This window comes from Gymnoscopelus braueri (assembly GCF_963280865.1).
Source record: "Gymnoscopelus braueri genome assembly, chromosome: 22".
NCBI classification, from domain to species: domain Eukaryota; kingdom Metazoa; phylum Chordata; class Actinopteri; order Myctophiformes; family Myctophidae; genus Gymnoscopelus; species Gymnoscopelus braueri.
Window position 1 is genome coordinate 47462937 of NC_137624.1, and position 16516 is coordinate 47479452.

Consider the following 16516-nt stretch of genomic DNA (forward strand, 5'->3'; position numbering starts at 1 on the left):
TTCTGGGCCAGAAACAAAGTATTACTAGAATGATAATTGTTTGTTTGTTTGTTTGTTTCACATCTTTTTAAAAGTTCTGTTGACGTACTATTACTATTTCTCTAAAAAACTATTTTCATCAAATTGTGCTCATTGGTGAAGAGGAATAACTGGTGGAGGATGTTGTATGTAATGGTTTTTAGGAATAGCAGATCTATAAGCTCACAACAAGCTTGTGGAGCTGCTATTTTCACTACTTCTTCGTTCGTCTTTTTTTCTTCTTCATGGAAATACCCTTGAAATGAAAAGTTTTTCTCCTTTAAGAGGATCTTTACTTGTGACCCATAAACCTGCAGTCTGTGACCCAAACATGGGCCCTGACCCGCTGTTTGACCCATAAACCTGCAGTCTGTGACCCAAACATGGGCCCTGACCCGCTGTTTGACCCATAAACCTGCAGTCTGTGACCCAAACATGGGCCCTGACCCGCTGTTTGACCCATAAACCTGTAGTCTGTGACCCAAACATGGGCCCTGACCCGCTGTTTGACCCATAAACCTGCAGTCTGTGACCCAAACATGGGCCCTGACCCGCTGTTTGGGAGAAACTCACCAGAACCAGCTTGAGCTCCGCCTCCCTCTGATCCTTCTGCTTCAGCAGCTGCTGTAATATGTCACTGAGCGCCTCCCTCTGCTCCCCTAGCACCTCCTATAACACACACACACACACACACACACACACACACACACACACACAACAGTACAAAGTAACATTTTCATGTGTAGGACAAACATTGGGCCTCATTCAATAAAATGGTGAATAATAAGGTCTAAATAAAGTGACTTAAGGGGTGTGTAGAGTCTGGGTACACAATGACTGACACACGCACACACACACACACACACACACACACACACACACACACACACACACACACACACACACACACACACACACACACACACACACACACACACACACACACACACACACACACAGTGTAGAGTCTGAGTACAAACTGAGCCATACTGGCAGAGAAAACACGCAGAGGGATGTAATAGGTTCTAATGGGTTCTAATGGGTCCTAAAAACCTCCTATAGACCCAGAGAGGTGGTTCCTGCTCCCTGTCAGGGAGGTGGTGAGATGTTTAGTGAAGGTTGGGATGGCATGGAGAGCAGATAAGAACCAAAGGAAAGGCATTGCAATGAAACAAACAAACAAACAAACAAACAAACAAACAAACAAACAAACAAACAAACAAACAAACAAACAAACAAACAAATAAACAAACAAACACAAAGAGCAAAGTGAGGTGAAATAAGTGTTGGTCAAACCGACCTGAAGGCTCTCAGCGTCCAGGGTTCGTCTCTTTACCTCCAGTTTGGTCAGCTGCATTAACTCAGCCTCTATGAGCTTGATCTGAGGACGATATGGAGATACAACTATATGAAGCTTGATCTGAGGACGATATGGAGATACAACTATATGAAGCTTGATCTGAGGACGATATGGAGATCTGGTCCATAGCGTTGAAGGAGTTCTCCTTAACGCTATGGGACTTTCAAGCCTTTGCACCACAGGCTGCTCAACCTCTCGTCTTTAGTCAAAAAAATATATACACTTTTGCTTCTCAGCAAAATTTAAAAAGGTTTTAAGATGTTGAAAGTCTATTCTACTTAGTGGAAACACTCTGAGCCCCCACCTCACTACTCTACTTAGTGGAAAGACTCTGAGCCCCCACCTCACTACTCTACTTAGTGGAAAGACTCTGAGCCCCCACCTCACTACTCTACTTAGTGAAACACTCTGAGCCCCCACCTCACTACTCTACTTAGTGGAAAGACTCTGAGCCCCCACCTCACTACTCTACTTAGTGGAAAGACTCTGAGCCCCCACCTCACTACTCTACTTAGTGGAAAGACTCTGAGCCCCCACCTCACTACTCTACTTAGTGGAACACTCTGAGCCCCCACCTCAGAGTGTTTCCACTAAGTAGAATAGTGAGGTGGGGGCTCAGAGTGTTCCACTAAGCAGAGTAGTGAGGTGGAGGCTCAGAGTGTTCCACTAAGTAGAGTAGTGAGGTGGGGGCTCAGAGTGTTCCACTAAGTAGAGTAGTGAGGTGGGGGCTCAGAGTGTTTCACTAAGTAGAGTAGTGAGGTGGAGGCTCAGAGTGTTTCACTAAGTAGAGTAGTGAGGTGGGGGCTCAGAGTGTTTCACTAAGTAGAGTAGTGAGGTGGAGGCTCAGAGTGTTTCACTAAGTAGAGTAGTGAGGTGGAGGCTCAGAGTGTTTCACTAAGTAGAGTAGTGAGGTAGAGGCTCAGAGTGTTCCACTAAGTAGAGTAGTGAGGTGGAGGCTCAGAGTGTTTCACTAAGTAGAGTAGTGAGGTGGAGGCTCAGAGTGTTTCACTAAGTAGAGTAGTGAGGTAGAGGCTCAGAGTGTTCCACTAAGTAGAGTAGTGAGGTGGAGGCTCAGAGTGTTTCACTAAGTAGAGTAGTGAGGTGGAGGCTCAGAGTGTTCCACTAAATAGAGTAGTGAGGTGGGGGCTCAGAGTGTTTCCACTAAATAGAGTAGTGAGGTGGGGGCTCAGAGTGTTCCACTAAGTAGAGTAGTGAGGTGGGGGCTCAGAGTGTTCCACTAAGCAGAGTAGTGAGGTGGAGGCTCAGAGTGTTTCACTAAGTAGAGTAGTGAGGTGGAGGCTCAGAGTGTTTCACTAAGTAGAGTAGTGAGGTGGAGGCTCAGAGTGTTCCACTAAGTAGAGTAGTGAGGTGGGGGCTCAGAGTGTTCCACTAAGTAGAGTAGTGAGGTGGAGGCTCAGAGTGTTTCCACTAAATAGAGTAGTGAGGTGGGGGCTCAGAGTGTTCCACTAAGTAGAGTAGTGAGGTGGGGGCTCAGAGTGTTCCACTAAGTAGAGTAGTGAGGTGGAGGCTCAGAGTGTTTCCACTAAATAGAGTAGTGAGGTGGGGGCTCAGAGTGTTCCACTAAGTAGAGTAGTGAGGTGGGGGCTCAGAGTGTTCCACTAAGTAGAGTAGTGAGGTGGGGGCTCAGAGTGTTCCACTAAGTAGAGTAGTGAGGTGGGGGCTCAGAGTGTTCCACTAAGTAGAGTAGTGAGGTGGAGGCTCAGAGTGTTTCCACTAAATAGAGTAGTGAGGTGGGGGCTCAGAGTGTTCCACTAAGTAGAGTAGTGAGGTGGGGGCTCAGAGTGTTTCCACTAAATAGAGTAGTGAGGTGGAGGCTCAGAGTGTTTCACTAAGTAGAGTAGTGAGGTGGGGGCTCAGAGTGTTTCACTAAGTAGAGTAGTGAGGTGGAGGCTCAGAGTGTTTCACTAAGTAGAGTAGTGAGGTGGAGGCTCAGAGTGTTTCACTAAGTAGAGTAGTGAGGTGGGGGCTCAGAGTGTTTCACTAAGTAGAGTAGTGAGGTAGAGGCTCAGAGTGTTTCACTAAGTAGAGTAGTGAGGTGGGGGCTCAGAGTGTTTCACTAAGTAGAGTAGTGAGGTGGGGGCTCAGAGTGTTCCACTAAGTAGAGTAGTGAGGTGGAGGCTCAGAGTGTTCCACTAAGTAGAGTAGTGAGGTGGGGGCTCAGAGTGTTCCACTAAGTAGAGTAGTGAGGTGGGGGCTCAGAGTGTTCCACTAAGTAGAGTAGTGAGGTAGAGGCTCAGAGTGTTTCACTAAGTAGAGTAGTGAGGTGGGGGCTCAGAGTGTTTCACTAAGTAGAGTAGTGAGGTGGGGGCTCAGAGTGTTCCACTAAGTAGAGTAGTGAGGTGGAGGCTCAGAGTGTTCCACTAAGTAGAGTAGTGAGGTGGAGGCTCAGAGTGTTCCACTAAGTAGAGTAGTGAGGTAGAGGCTCAGAGTGTTTCACTAAGTAGAGTAGTGAGGTGGGGGCTCAGAGTGTTTCACTAAGTAGAGTAGTGAGGTGGAGGCTCAGAGTGTTCCACTAAGTAGAGTAGTGAGGTGGGGGCTCAGAGTGTTCCACTAAGTAGAGTAGTGAGGTGGAGGCTCAGAGTGTTTCACTAAGTAGAGTAGTGAGGTGGGGGCTCAGAGTGTTTCACTAAGTAGAGTAGTGAGGTGGGGGCTCAGAGTGTTTCACTAAGTAGAGTAGTGAGGTGGGGGCTCAGAGTGTTTCACTAAGTAGAGTAGTGAGGTGGGGGCTCAGAGTGTTCCACTAAGTAGAGTAGTGAGGTGGGGGCTCAGAGTGTTTCCACTAAATAGAGTAGTGAGGTGGGGGCTCAGAGTGTTCCACTAAGCAGAGTAGTGAGGTGGAGGCTCAGAGTGTTTCCACTAAATAGAGTAGTGAGGTGGAGGCTCAGAGTGTTCCACTAAGTAGAGTAGTGAGGTGGGGGCTCAGAGTGTTTCCACTAAATAGAGTAGTGAGGTGGGGGCTCAGAGTGTTTCCACTAAATAGAGTAGTGAGGTGGGGGCTCAGAGTGTTCCACTAAGCAGAGTAGTGAGGTGGAGGCTCAGAGTGTTTCCACTAAATAGAGTAGTGAGGTGGGGGCTCAGAGTGTTCCACTAAGCAGAGTAGTGAGGTGGAGGCTCAGAGTGTTTCCACTAAATAGAGTAGTGAGGTGGGGGCTCAGAGTGTTCCACTAAGTAGAGTAGTGAGGTGGAGGCTCAGAGTGTTTCCACTAAATAGAGTAGTGAGGTGGGGGCTCAGAGTGTTCCACTAAGTAGAGTAGTGAGGTGGGGGCTCAGAGTGTTTCCACTAAGTAGAGTAGTGAGGTGGGGGCTCAGAGTGTTTCCACTAAATAGAGTAGTGAGGTGGGGGCTCAGAGTGTTCCACTAAGTAGAGTAGTGAGGTGGAGGCTCAGAGTGTTTCCACTAAATAGAGTAGTGAGGTGGGGGCTCAGAGTGTTCCACTAAGTAGAGTAGTGAGGTGGGGGCTCAGAGTGTTTCCACTAAGTAGAGTAGTGAGGTGGGGGCTCAGAGTGTTTCCACTAAATAGAGTAGTGAGGTGGGGGCTCAGAGTGTTCCACTAAGTAGAGTAGTGAGGTGGAGGCTCAGAGTGTTCCACTAAGTAGAGTAGTGAGGTGGAGGCTCAGAGTGTTCCACTAAGTAGAGTAGTGAGGTGGGGGCTCAGAGTGTTTCCACTAAATAGAGTAGTGAGGTGGGGGCTCAGAGTGTTTCCACTAAGCAGAGTAGTGAGGTGGAGGCTCAGAGTGTTTCCACTAAATAGAGTAGTGAGGTGGGGGCTCAGAGTGTTCCACTAAGTAGAGTAGTGAGGTGGAGGCTCAGAGTGTTTCCACTAAATAGAGTAGTGAGGTGGGGGCTCAGAGTGTTCCACTAAGCAGTAGGGTTGTAGTACTCGAGACCGGTCTCGGTCTCGAGCTTTTTGATTTACTCGGTCTTGTCTCGGTCTCGCCCATAATTTGACTCGGTCTTGACTCGGACTCGGACTAAGGGACTCGGGACTCTGCCCCCACGAGTCCACTCGAGTCCAAGACCAAGTCACTGCAATGCAATGAAATAATTTTATTATACCTACCCATATTATGAGGAGCCTATTCACATTAACATTCTAAGAGAGCTGTCTGGCGCTTATGGACAGCTGTCTTGGAGCGCATCATCTCGTGGTTGACAGCGCAGCAGCAGCAGCAGAACACACTCTGCCATGTCCCTCTAGTTTATATTATTTTTAAATTATTTCCACTAACAGCGCAAGCTTTCCAGGTGTTTATTTATTTATTTATTGTGTGTTCACTGTGTAGCCTGTGGTTGTTTTAATAAACGAGATTCTCTAAAGATGATTAGAGACGGCTTTCAGTAAGGTTTCCTTGCGCACATTATTGATTGCCAGTGGCTGACAGCGCGTGTGCGCATCTAAATCACAAAACCCGACGCTTGATCAACAGAAAAATATAGATTAATACATTTGACAAAATACAGCGAAATCCCAAAATTATTAGAGTCTTAATATCCAGTAAGCAATAGAAATGAACTGCAAACAAATTCAAAGTTATAGGCTATCAATATCACACAAAAGTAGAGAGAAGCTGTGATCTCACCTCACAAACAAATGGACAAGAAATAAATAATCCTTTTGCAAACAACATCCATGTTCTGTTTGTTTGTCAACAATGATCTAAATGGAAAGTTTATTTCAGCTATGTGACAGTTTGACATAGTTTGAGCCATTTTTGCTGCACAGCACAGTCCTCGTTTAAGTTCATTGCCTTCACCTGTTGTTCTGCTGTGCGCAACAGGGCATATCTCCGCCAGGCCAGGTTTACCTACCCAGGCCATGAAATTCATAGGCAGTCATCGTAGCCAATTAGAATGAAATATGCTAAAACTGACTCATGTACTGATACAGAACCGTCGCTGTTGGGTGGAAACCTTGTATGTTCCTTTTTTTTATTATTATTTAAAAACTGGTGAAAATAGCCAATCTACAAGCTTCAATTATTAATAATTAAGAAATATTATATTTTAAATAGTGCAAAATCAACTAAAGTAATTGTTAGTGCAAGTTCAATCACATTTAATTTGAGTGAAAATAATTTGTGGGGAAAATACATAAAATCTGTGAATCTAATGTGATTCATATGACCCCTACTTCAGTCAGTGAAGTCCAGGGCTGAATGTGACAAATATTGAGACCAATATAACTTAGTACAAATATTGGTCATTTGCCAATATGGGTTATATTACACAGATAGTTATACTATTCTTGTACTATATTAAAATAAAATCATCCTTAACCTTCAAATTAAATTCATTATGTCCGTGGACTTTAAAAAAAATGCCCTGGCATTTGGCCTTTGTGCCCTAAAAAAATGACAAACGGCCAAGTGGCCTTGCCCCTGGCCTAAAATGATGAAATTCCAGGCCTGGTCACAATGCGTCATGGGACGCATTGTGAGCTTGTAGATCTGCTTTTTTTTAAAATATATATATAACTACTGTAGCCTGTTATTATGACGTTTACATATTTTAAAACTGAAGATGCAAACGCATATTGAATGACAGTGCGTTTAAATTGAATGTCTCACCAGTGTTTGAAACACTGATTCATTGCTGGGGTGTGAGACTTAGTCATTGATTGGTCAATAACTTTACCATTCACATGTAATTCAGTCATTAAAGTAGCACATATCGATGTGCTACAGTATGTAATGATGGCTCCTTGTCATTAAAGGAGAGTAGTTTTCATTGTTCTGTCTGTAAGGAACATTAATGTGTAATGATGATAATGGCTCATTGGTCAATTTGGTCATTGTTGTTTAGTCTAGGTTTACATTGAGATGTAATTAATTCAGTAAAAATAACTAAATAGCTAATTGCTCTGCCATTCATTAAAGATGCGGTGCCATGATATTTTTCAACCCTAAAACCTGATCATAAGGTATGATTATTATGTAAGGATTAAAAAAAAAAAAAAAAGTGTACATACAGTAAGTGTTAAAATGTTGTTTTTATGTGGACACGCCTCCAGTTCATTAAGTATACCTGGTTCTCACCTTAGCACCTCCTCCACCACCTTAGCACCACCCACCTGTCCTAGTCCCTCCTCCTCCTCATGCCCACACCTGTTGTGTTATGATAATGAGGGGGAGGGTATGGCTTTGTGATGTCACTAAAGCGCTGTTTCTCTATTGGCACGTTTGACCCTCAAGGTTTCAGCCTCCAGGAAGAAACTCCAAATAGTCAGAGAAGACATAAAACACCATAAAAACACCACCGGGGGGCTTAATGAAGTTCTATCAACCTCATAGACACATGAAAAACAGAAAAAGTGCAAAAACATGGCACCAGCTCTTTAACACATTCCATGCCAGAGTTTAATCTCATAATGTACTCACCAGTGCCAGCGTTTTATTGTTGTTTTTTTGTTTTTATCATGTCGCCACAGACCTCGCTAAATAAGTTAAAAGTGCGCGTTCATTTGGTTCTAAACACACAGCGGATCCGTGAGAAACGTCCAGCGAAAACAGTTTCCAAATGCGAGCCGCCATCTTGAAGCTACAGCCGATACACGCTAAACAGTGATCAGCGAGGAGAAAAACAACAAACCGAGAAAATCGAGTTTTAAACAGGATCCCAGACAGGAAGCGGATACGATCGAAAAAACCGGAACCCGAATAATTCCGTTTCCGACCGAAAACCGGAAACGGAAATGGATCAAAAAAATTCGGAAAGTGCACCTTGGGCGATTAACATGGGAATCGGCGGTTCGCGTAGATCTACGCGACTGGCACGCTGCGGCTTTAAATAGGTTCGCGTAGATCTACGCGATTGGCATTCAATGTGTTAAAAGATGCAAAGATTTTTTTAAATGTCAAAATAAAAACAAAACAAAACTAGAAAAAGGGCTCCTCGGAGCACAGGTCTCCGCCAGGTCAGGTAGGTTATTGTGGCTTCCTGGTGGCACTATAACAGGCCAATGTGATAAGGGCGGCATTTCTAGTGGGAATGTGTGTGGAAAATTTCACGGAAGTCGCACGCTGCGTTCATGATTTGAGGCATTTTGTTCCAAACTGACCTATCCTGCAACTTTGGAAGCTAATGTTAGCAAATTAGGATGCAATATGAAATATCGGACACATCCGTCTTGATCACATGACTATAGAGATACTGTGTACTGATTTGCGTGATATTTGGACAGAATCTGAAGGAGTAATAGCAACAATTTTGTTTTACAAAAGTCAGCCTCCTGGTGGCGCTCTAACAGGCAGATGTGAAAAATGTAGGGCAAGGGTTTTTCCTTGGCCTCTAGGGAGTGTGCAAAGTTTCCTGTGGCCTGTCATAGCGCCACCATGAGGCTGATTTGAAAATGTTCTATCAAATAAGATTAAAAAAAAAAAAAATCTGGTCTCGGTCTCGACTCGGTCTCGACCCCCTCCCTGGCCTCTCGGACTCGGTCTTGACTCGGACTCGCCCCCCCTCGGACTTGGTCTTGACTTGGACTCGCTTTAGGTGGTCTCGACTACAACCCTACTAAGCAGAGTAGTGAGGTGGGGGCTCAGAGTGTTCCACTAAATAGAGTAGTGAGGTGGGGGCTCAGAGTGTTTCCACTAAGTAAAGTAGGCTTTGAACTCCATAAATCCCTCTTTGTTTTGATGAGTAGCTAAAGTGCATGTTTTATTTTGACTAAAGACGAGAGGCTCTACCGGGGTGTGAGGGGAAAGGATGGAAAGTCTCATTGCGTTAAGGAGAACTCCTTCTAACGCTATGGACCAGAGCTGAGACACAACTATAATATGAAGCTTGATCTGAGGACGATATGGAGATAAAAACTAAATAAAATAAGAAGCTGCATGAAAGCGATCAATGAGATGATGACCGTGTGAAGCCCTGTTCACACTTCATCGTACCCTATTATAAATAATAAGCCCTGTTCACACTTCATCGTACCCTATTATAAATAATAAGCCCTGTTCACACTTCATCGTACCCTATTATAAATAATAAGCCCTGTTCACACTTCATCGTACCCTATTATAAATAATAAGCCCTGTTCACACTTCATCGTACCCTATTATAAATAATAAGCCCTGTTCTAACTTCATCGTACCCTATTATAAATAATAAGCCCTGTTCACACTTCATCGTACCCTATTATAAATAATAAGCCCTGTTCTAACTTCATCGTACCCTATTATAAATAATAAGCCCTGTTCACACTTCATCGTACCCTATTATAAATAATAAGCCCTGTTCTAACTTCATCGTACCCTATTATAAATAATAAGCCCTGTTCTAACTTCATCGTACCCTATTATAAATAATAAGCCCTGTTCACACTTCATCGTACCCTATTATAAATAATAAGCCCTGTTCACACTTCATCGTACCCTATTATAAATAATAAGCACTGTTCTAACTTCATCGTACCCTATTATAAATAATAAGCCCTGTTCACACTTCATCGTACCCTATTATAAATAATAAGCCCTGTTCACACTTCATCGTACCCTATTATAAATAATAAGCCCTGTTCACACTTCATCGTACCCTATTATAAATAATAAGCCCTGTTCTAACTTCATCGTACCCTATTATAAATAATAAGCCCTGTTCTAACTTCATCGTACCCTATTATAAATAATAAGCCCTGTTCACACTTCATCGTACCCTATTATAAATAATAAGCCCTGTTCACAACAACACCTACCATCAGCTCCTAGTACTTACAACACCTACCATCAGCTCCTAGTACTTACAACACCTACCATCAGCTCCCAGAACTTACAACACCTACCATCAGCTCCTAGTACTTACAACACCTACCATCAACACCTACCATCAGCTCCCAGTACTTACAACACCTACCATCAGCTCCCAGTACTTACAACACCTACCATCAGCTCCTAGTACTTACAACGACACCTACCATCAGCTCCTAGTACTTACAACACCTACCATCAGCTCCCAGTACTTACAACACCTACCATCAGCTCCTAGTACTTACAACAACACCTACCATCAGCTCCTAGTACTTACAACACCTACCATCAGCTCCCAGTACTTACAACACCTACCATCAGCTCCTAGTACTTACAACAACACCTACCATCAGCTCCCAGTACTTAGAACACCTACCATCAGCTTCTAGTACTTACAACACCTACCATCAGCTCCTAGTACTTACAACACCTACCATCAGCTCCTAGTACTTACAACACCTACCATCAGCTCCCAGTACTTACAACACCTACCATCAGCTTCTAGTACTTACAACACCTACCATTAGCTTCTAGTACTTACAACACCTACCATCAGCTCCTAGTACTTACAACACCTACCATCAGCTCCTAGTACTTACAACACCTACCATCAGCTCCCAGTACTTACAACACCTACCATCAGCTTCTAGTACTTACAACACCTACCATCAGCTCCTAGTACTTACAACACCTACCATCAGCTTCTAGTACTTACAACACCTACCATCAGCTTCTAGTACTTACAACACCTACCATCAGCTCCTAGTACTTACAACACCTACCATCAGCTCATAGTACTTACAACACCTACCATCAGCTCCCAGTACTTACAACACCTACCATCAGCTCCCAGTACTTACAACACCTACCATCAGCTTCTAGTACTTACAACACCTACCATCAGCTCCTAGTACTTACAACACCTACCATCAGCTTCTAGTACTTACAACACCTACCATCAGCTTCTAGTACTTACAACGCCTACCATCAGCTCCTAGTACTTACAACACCTACCATCAGCTCCTAGTACTTACAACACCTACCATCAGCTCCCAGTACTTACAACACCTACCATCAGCTCCTAGTACTTACAACACCTACCATCAACACCTACCATCAGCTCCCAGTACTTACAACACCTACCATCAGCTCCTAGTACTTACAACACCTACCATCAGCTCCTAGTACTTACAACGACACCTACCATCAGCTCCCAGTACTTACAACACCTACCATCAGCTCCTAGTACTTACAACACCTACCATCAACACCTACCATCAGCTCCCAGTACTTACAACACCTACCATCAGCTCCTAGTACTTACAACACCTACCATCAGCTCCTAGTACTTACAACGACACCTACCATCAGCTCCTAGTACTTACAACACCTACCATCAGCTCCTAGTACTTACAACACCTACCATCAACACCTACCATCAGCTCCCAGTACTTACAACACCTACCATCAGCTCCTAGTACTTACAACACCTACCATCAACACCTACCATTAGCTCCTAGTACTTACAACACCTACCATCAACACCTACCATCAGCTCCTAGTACTTACAACACCTACCATCAGCTCCCAGTACTTACAACACCTACCATCAGCTCCTAGTACTTACAACACCTACCATCAGCTCCCAGTACTTACAAAACCTACCATCAGCTCCCAGTACTCACAACATTACTTGCTGCCCCCCCCCCCCCCATCATTTGTACATATATCACTTATATAGGCGAATCCACAGACGCGCTGCCTGTAGCTGCCTGTAGCTGCCTGTAGGCGCCTGTAGCTGCCTGTAGCTGCCTGTAGCTGCCTGTAGCTGCCTGTAGGCGGCCATTGCTGCGGTGTCTTGTCCGTGGAGCGTTGACACCGCAGCAATGTTAGCGCGCAGGGCAGCGCTCCGTGGATTCGTCTATAGTCAGGCAGTTAGGGGTTAAAGGGATAGTTCACCCCATGGAGACGATAAGACAATAATTTGATGACCAGCAGCGGTTCCGGTAGGAGACACAAAGGAGACTCTTTGTCTCCTACCGGAACCGCTGCTGGTTTCAATACATGATACATGATTTATGGAATATGGATATATGATATATGATACGTACCTGGCTGCGTATGAATCCGTGCACGCTGTCCTTCTGCAGCTGTAGGGCCTCAAAGGCAGCTTTCTGCATCTCCTCCTACACAGGACAATTATTACTGTTATTAATGTTATTATTATTATTATTATTATTATTATTATTAAGCTTTCTGCATCTCCTCCTACACAGGACAATTATTAATATTATTGTCTCCGCCGTAGGTGGAGAGTATGTTTTCGCTTCGTCCTGCCGTATGTGAGCAAACATTGTTAGCCAAGCTAACATTGGTCAAGCTCCACGTGACACGTGTCAATATGTTGACACCAATGCCTTTGATTGGCTAGAGGGACGCATGACGAAATAAAATCCTATAAATAGGTGTGTCACTTCAAAAAGCCTTTACTTTTTGAAGTGAGGTAAGACAGGATCAATCAGTCTTGATTGGAACAGTACCTTCCAGTCCAAATCACCCGTCCGTGCGTGTGTGTGTCCCTCTGAGAACACCTAACATTGGTCAAGCAAAGGCGCAGAAGGCCAAAGCTAAGAAAGCATACTCATCTACAACAGTAACACAGAAGAGGACTATAGAGTTGAATTGATCCCACAACAAGGCCGAAGTCTTAATACTGTAACAATTGGCCACCTTGATCAAATACATTATGTAGCACTAGAGAAAACTGACATAGATCAAACACACCAATCAACTGCTGAAACTGTTCAAGACAATGAAGATGAAGAAGACAGACAAGCATTTGAACAAACCAGTCAATTACGACCACTCCCATATGACACATTGCTTCAAGAAGAAGATTTTTTAGATGCAAACACTACATATTCAGTCGCCCCTGCAGAACACCAAAAACCACGCACATTCTACCAACAGTACCTTGCAGTACAAATCACCCATCCGTGCGTGTGTGTGTTCCTCTGAGAACACCTAACATTGGTCAGTTTTACGTGACATCACAATATGTAATATAAATATATAAATAGGAGGCTGAGATCACACAATGTAACTAACTCCCATTATGCAAACTAAAGAAGCAGCAAATGAGCATCTGAAACCTGGTGAAGACGCAAAGGCGCAGAAGGCCAAAGCTAAGAAACAGAGAGAAGGAGACATTGCTTCAAGAAGAACATCTTTTAGATGCAGACACTACATATTCAGTCGCCCCTGCAGAACACCAAAAACTGCTGGCGGAGACTTGTGCTCCGAGGAGCACATTTTCTAGTTAATATTATTATTATTTTAAAGATGATGCTGATTATTAAGACCATGATGCTAGAGGGCAGTGATTCAGGAGTGTAGACCGCCACTCTCACATCACACTGCATTATTATAACACTATCTAATCCCCCCAAAAACAATCATATTTGAACTGAGGACCCCCAAAACTATCATATTTGAACTGGGGACCCCCCAAAACAATCATATTTGAACTGAGGACCCCCAAAACTATCATATTTGAACTGGGGACCCCCCAAAACAATCATATTTGAACTGAGGACCCCCAAAACAATCATATTTGAACTGGGGACCCCCCCCAGTAGGAATGTAGGAGTTGAGGCGTTACATTTAGTTTGATGTGGTACCACAGATAAATATTGTGAAAATAGCAGATCTACAAGCTCAAAATGTGTCCACGCCGCCTTGTGAGCTTGTAGATCTGCTATTTTCGGCGAAGAGGTTTGGGTGAACCTTGGGTTCTGTGTAAAATATTGAATAGAAGTGCATAGACAACCGTGTCAAATGCTTTAGATAAATCTATGAATGGTGCAGTGCAGTGTTTTCTTTTAGCCATGGCAGAAACGCTATCATTTACAACGTCCATGAGCCAGACAAGATTTCATTATCGAAAGAGTGGGCAAAACCATACCTATATTAAAGTGTTTATAGGGTCAATATAAGTAAATAAATATATGATAACCTTTCCACAGGAGCAGCTTTTTCATATTTGTCCCCATACGTACATGACAGGTGAAAAAATGACAACATTTAAAAAATAGTTATCATAATGAAACTTCCCCAGTTGATTACTTACATGAAGACAATAATTTATCGTATTACAAGTTTTCTGAAATTGTATATTTAAATATGCGAATTAGGCAATAGGAAAATATACCCAAATTTGCATAACTTTCCAGAATCAACATTGGAACATTGGACAAAGCCAGAGTCAACATTCTTATTTCATTTAGTTAAGATGTTGGAGTCAAAGGTTTTTAACGAGGGAATATTCAATATCTGGCTCAATTTTGGGGCACTGGCTCATGGACTAAATGCCTAATTTGCATATTTAAATATACAATGTCAGAAAACTTGTAATACGATAAATCATTGTCTTCATGTAAGTAATCAACTGGGGAAGTTTCATTATGATAACTGTTTTTCACCTGTTTGTTTTTGTCATGTACGTATGGGGAAAATAAAATGTGTGATAAATATGAAAAAGCTGCTCCTGTGGAAAAGTTATCATATATTTATTTACTTATAATGACCCTATAAACAATTTAATATAGGTATGATTTTTCCCACTCTTTCGATAATCATTGCTCAATTTTGGGGCTCTGGCTCATGGACTACTAGGGTCATGGCTGTGATTGTGCCAGACTTAGGTGTTTAGTTCTAAAACCAGACTTAGGTGTTTAGTTCTAAAACCAGACTTAGGTGTTTAGTTCTAAAACCAGACTTAGATGTTTAGTTCTAAAACCAGACTTAGGTGTTTAGTTCTAAAACCAGACTTAAGTGTTTAGTTCTAAAACCAGACTTAGGTGTTTAGTTCTAAAACCAGACTTAGGTGTTTAGTTCTAAAACCAGACTTAGGTGTTTAGTTCTAAAAACAGACTTAGGTGTTTAGTTCTAAAACCAGACTTAGGTGTTTAGTTCTAAAAACAGACTTAGGTGTTTAGTTCTAAAAACCAGACTTAGGTGTTTAGTTCTAAAACCAGACTTAGGTGGGGTTAATACAGAGTGACTTGATAAAAAGATTTTGAGCTGATTATTTACTAATGAAACTGCAAGTCGCTCTGGGTTAAGAGCGTCTCATAAATGCCTACATTGTAAATTGCACTGTGTGTAGTATGTGTGTAGTGTACATGCAGTACATGTGTGTGTAGTGTGTGTAGTACTGTATATGTGTGTAGTGTACATGCAGTACATGTGTGTGTAGTGTGTGTAGTACATGTGTGTAGTGTACATGCAGTGTACCTCTTCTAAGATGTGTGCGATGGCTTTGGATTTGTCCAGTTGTTGTAGAGACAGAATCTGGTCAAACCTCCTGTCCAAACTCTGAGCACTGCAACACAGAAGACAATAGAGAAGACAATAGACAAGACAATAGACAAGACAATAGAGGAGACAAACTCTGAGCAGTACAATAGGACATAGCAGTGGCGGCCATTTTGTGTTTTTCCCCCCATTTTTCCCATAGAGATTTCAGAAAATATTTAAATATTTAAGCCTGGAACCAAGACATCCAGGATCCTGGTGAATCATGACCATAAAGCATTTGATTCTGTGTCAAAGGATATTTGAAAACCGCCAAAAAAAGGGGTATTTATTAAATATAGTATATAATATAATTAAATATTCAAATGTCTTATGGTCATGATTCACCAGGATCCTGGATGGCTTGGTTCCAGGCTTAAAATAATTCATATAAATATTTTCGGAAATCTCTATGGGAGAAATGAATGGGTTTTCTACCTGTGGGACCACAAAATGGCCGCCACTGCTATGCCCTATAGCAGGCGAACTGCCTTCTCCCATACTGTTGGGAAGACTCGCCCCGAAGGGGCGAGGCTTCCCCTATTGGGCGGGCGCGCGGGCGGGGACTTCTTTCCTCTACATTAGAAGAGTTAGGACGTCACATTCTAATACAGCCCGAATACCCAATCTCAGCACCGGCCTCAGTGGCGCACCTCGATAATCATTGGACTACCGATCCACTACCTATGGGAGTCCGTGTTCGATTCCCGCTTGGGACAATACTTTTTCAAACAACCGCGGACTACTTTTTTTCGCCGATAAAGTATAGTTTTGGACCATGACGGAGGCGCGCCGACTCAGCAGACCTTGAGGCCGACGAGTCGCGCCCGAGCGCCTCCAGTCCAGGCGCGAGTGCCCGCGACGACCGGCCGATGGTCTGCTAGTCGACTAAGCGCCGTCCGAGTTATGTACCGATAGGCACAGAATCGTAAATGATGTTGTGGGGACTGTGTTTGCCCCAACTGTCTGCCACTCACTGCGCTAGCATAGCCCACCAGCCCCGCCCCCTTGTGCTTCAACA

The 16516-nt window shown here is 43.4% G+C and overlaps 1 protein-coding gene across 1 annotated transcript in view; it reads right to left on the minus strand.

Moving 5' to 3' along the window:
• lrsam1 (leucine rich repeat and sterile alpha motif containing 1) overlaps window positions 1-16516 on the minus strand; it is a 64328-nt gene that overhangs the window by 6925 nt on the left and 40887 nt on the right. Inside the window, exons 17-20 of the mRNA XM_080418673.1 lie at window positions 15436-15523; window positions 12252-12326; window positions 1319-1399; window positions 592-687 (exon numbers count right to left, since the gene is read on the minus strand). Coding sequence (XP_080274799.1) covers window positions 592-687; window positions 1319-1399; window positions 12252-12326; window positions 15436-15523 — 340 coding nt within the window. The remainder of the gene's footprint in view (window positions 1-591; window positions 688-1318; window positions 1400-12251; window positions 12327-15435; window positions 15524-16516) is intronic.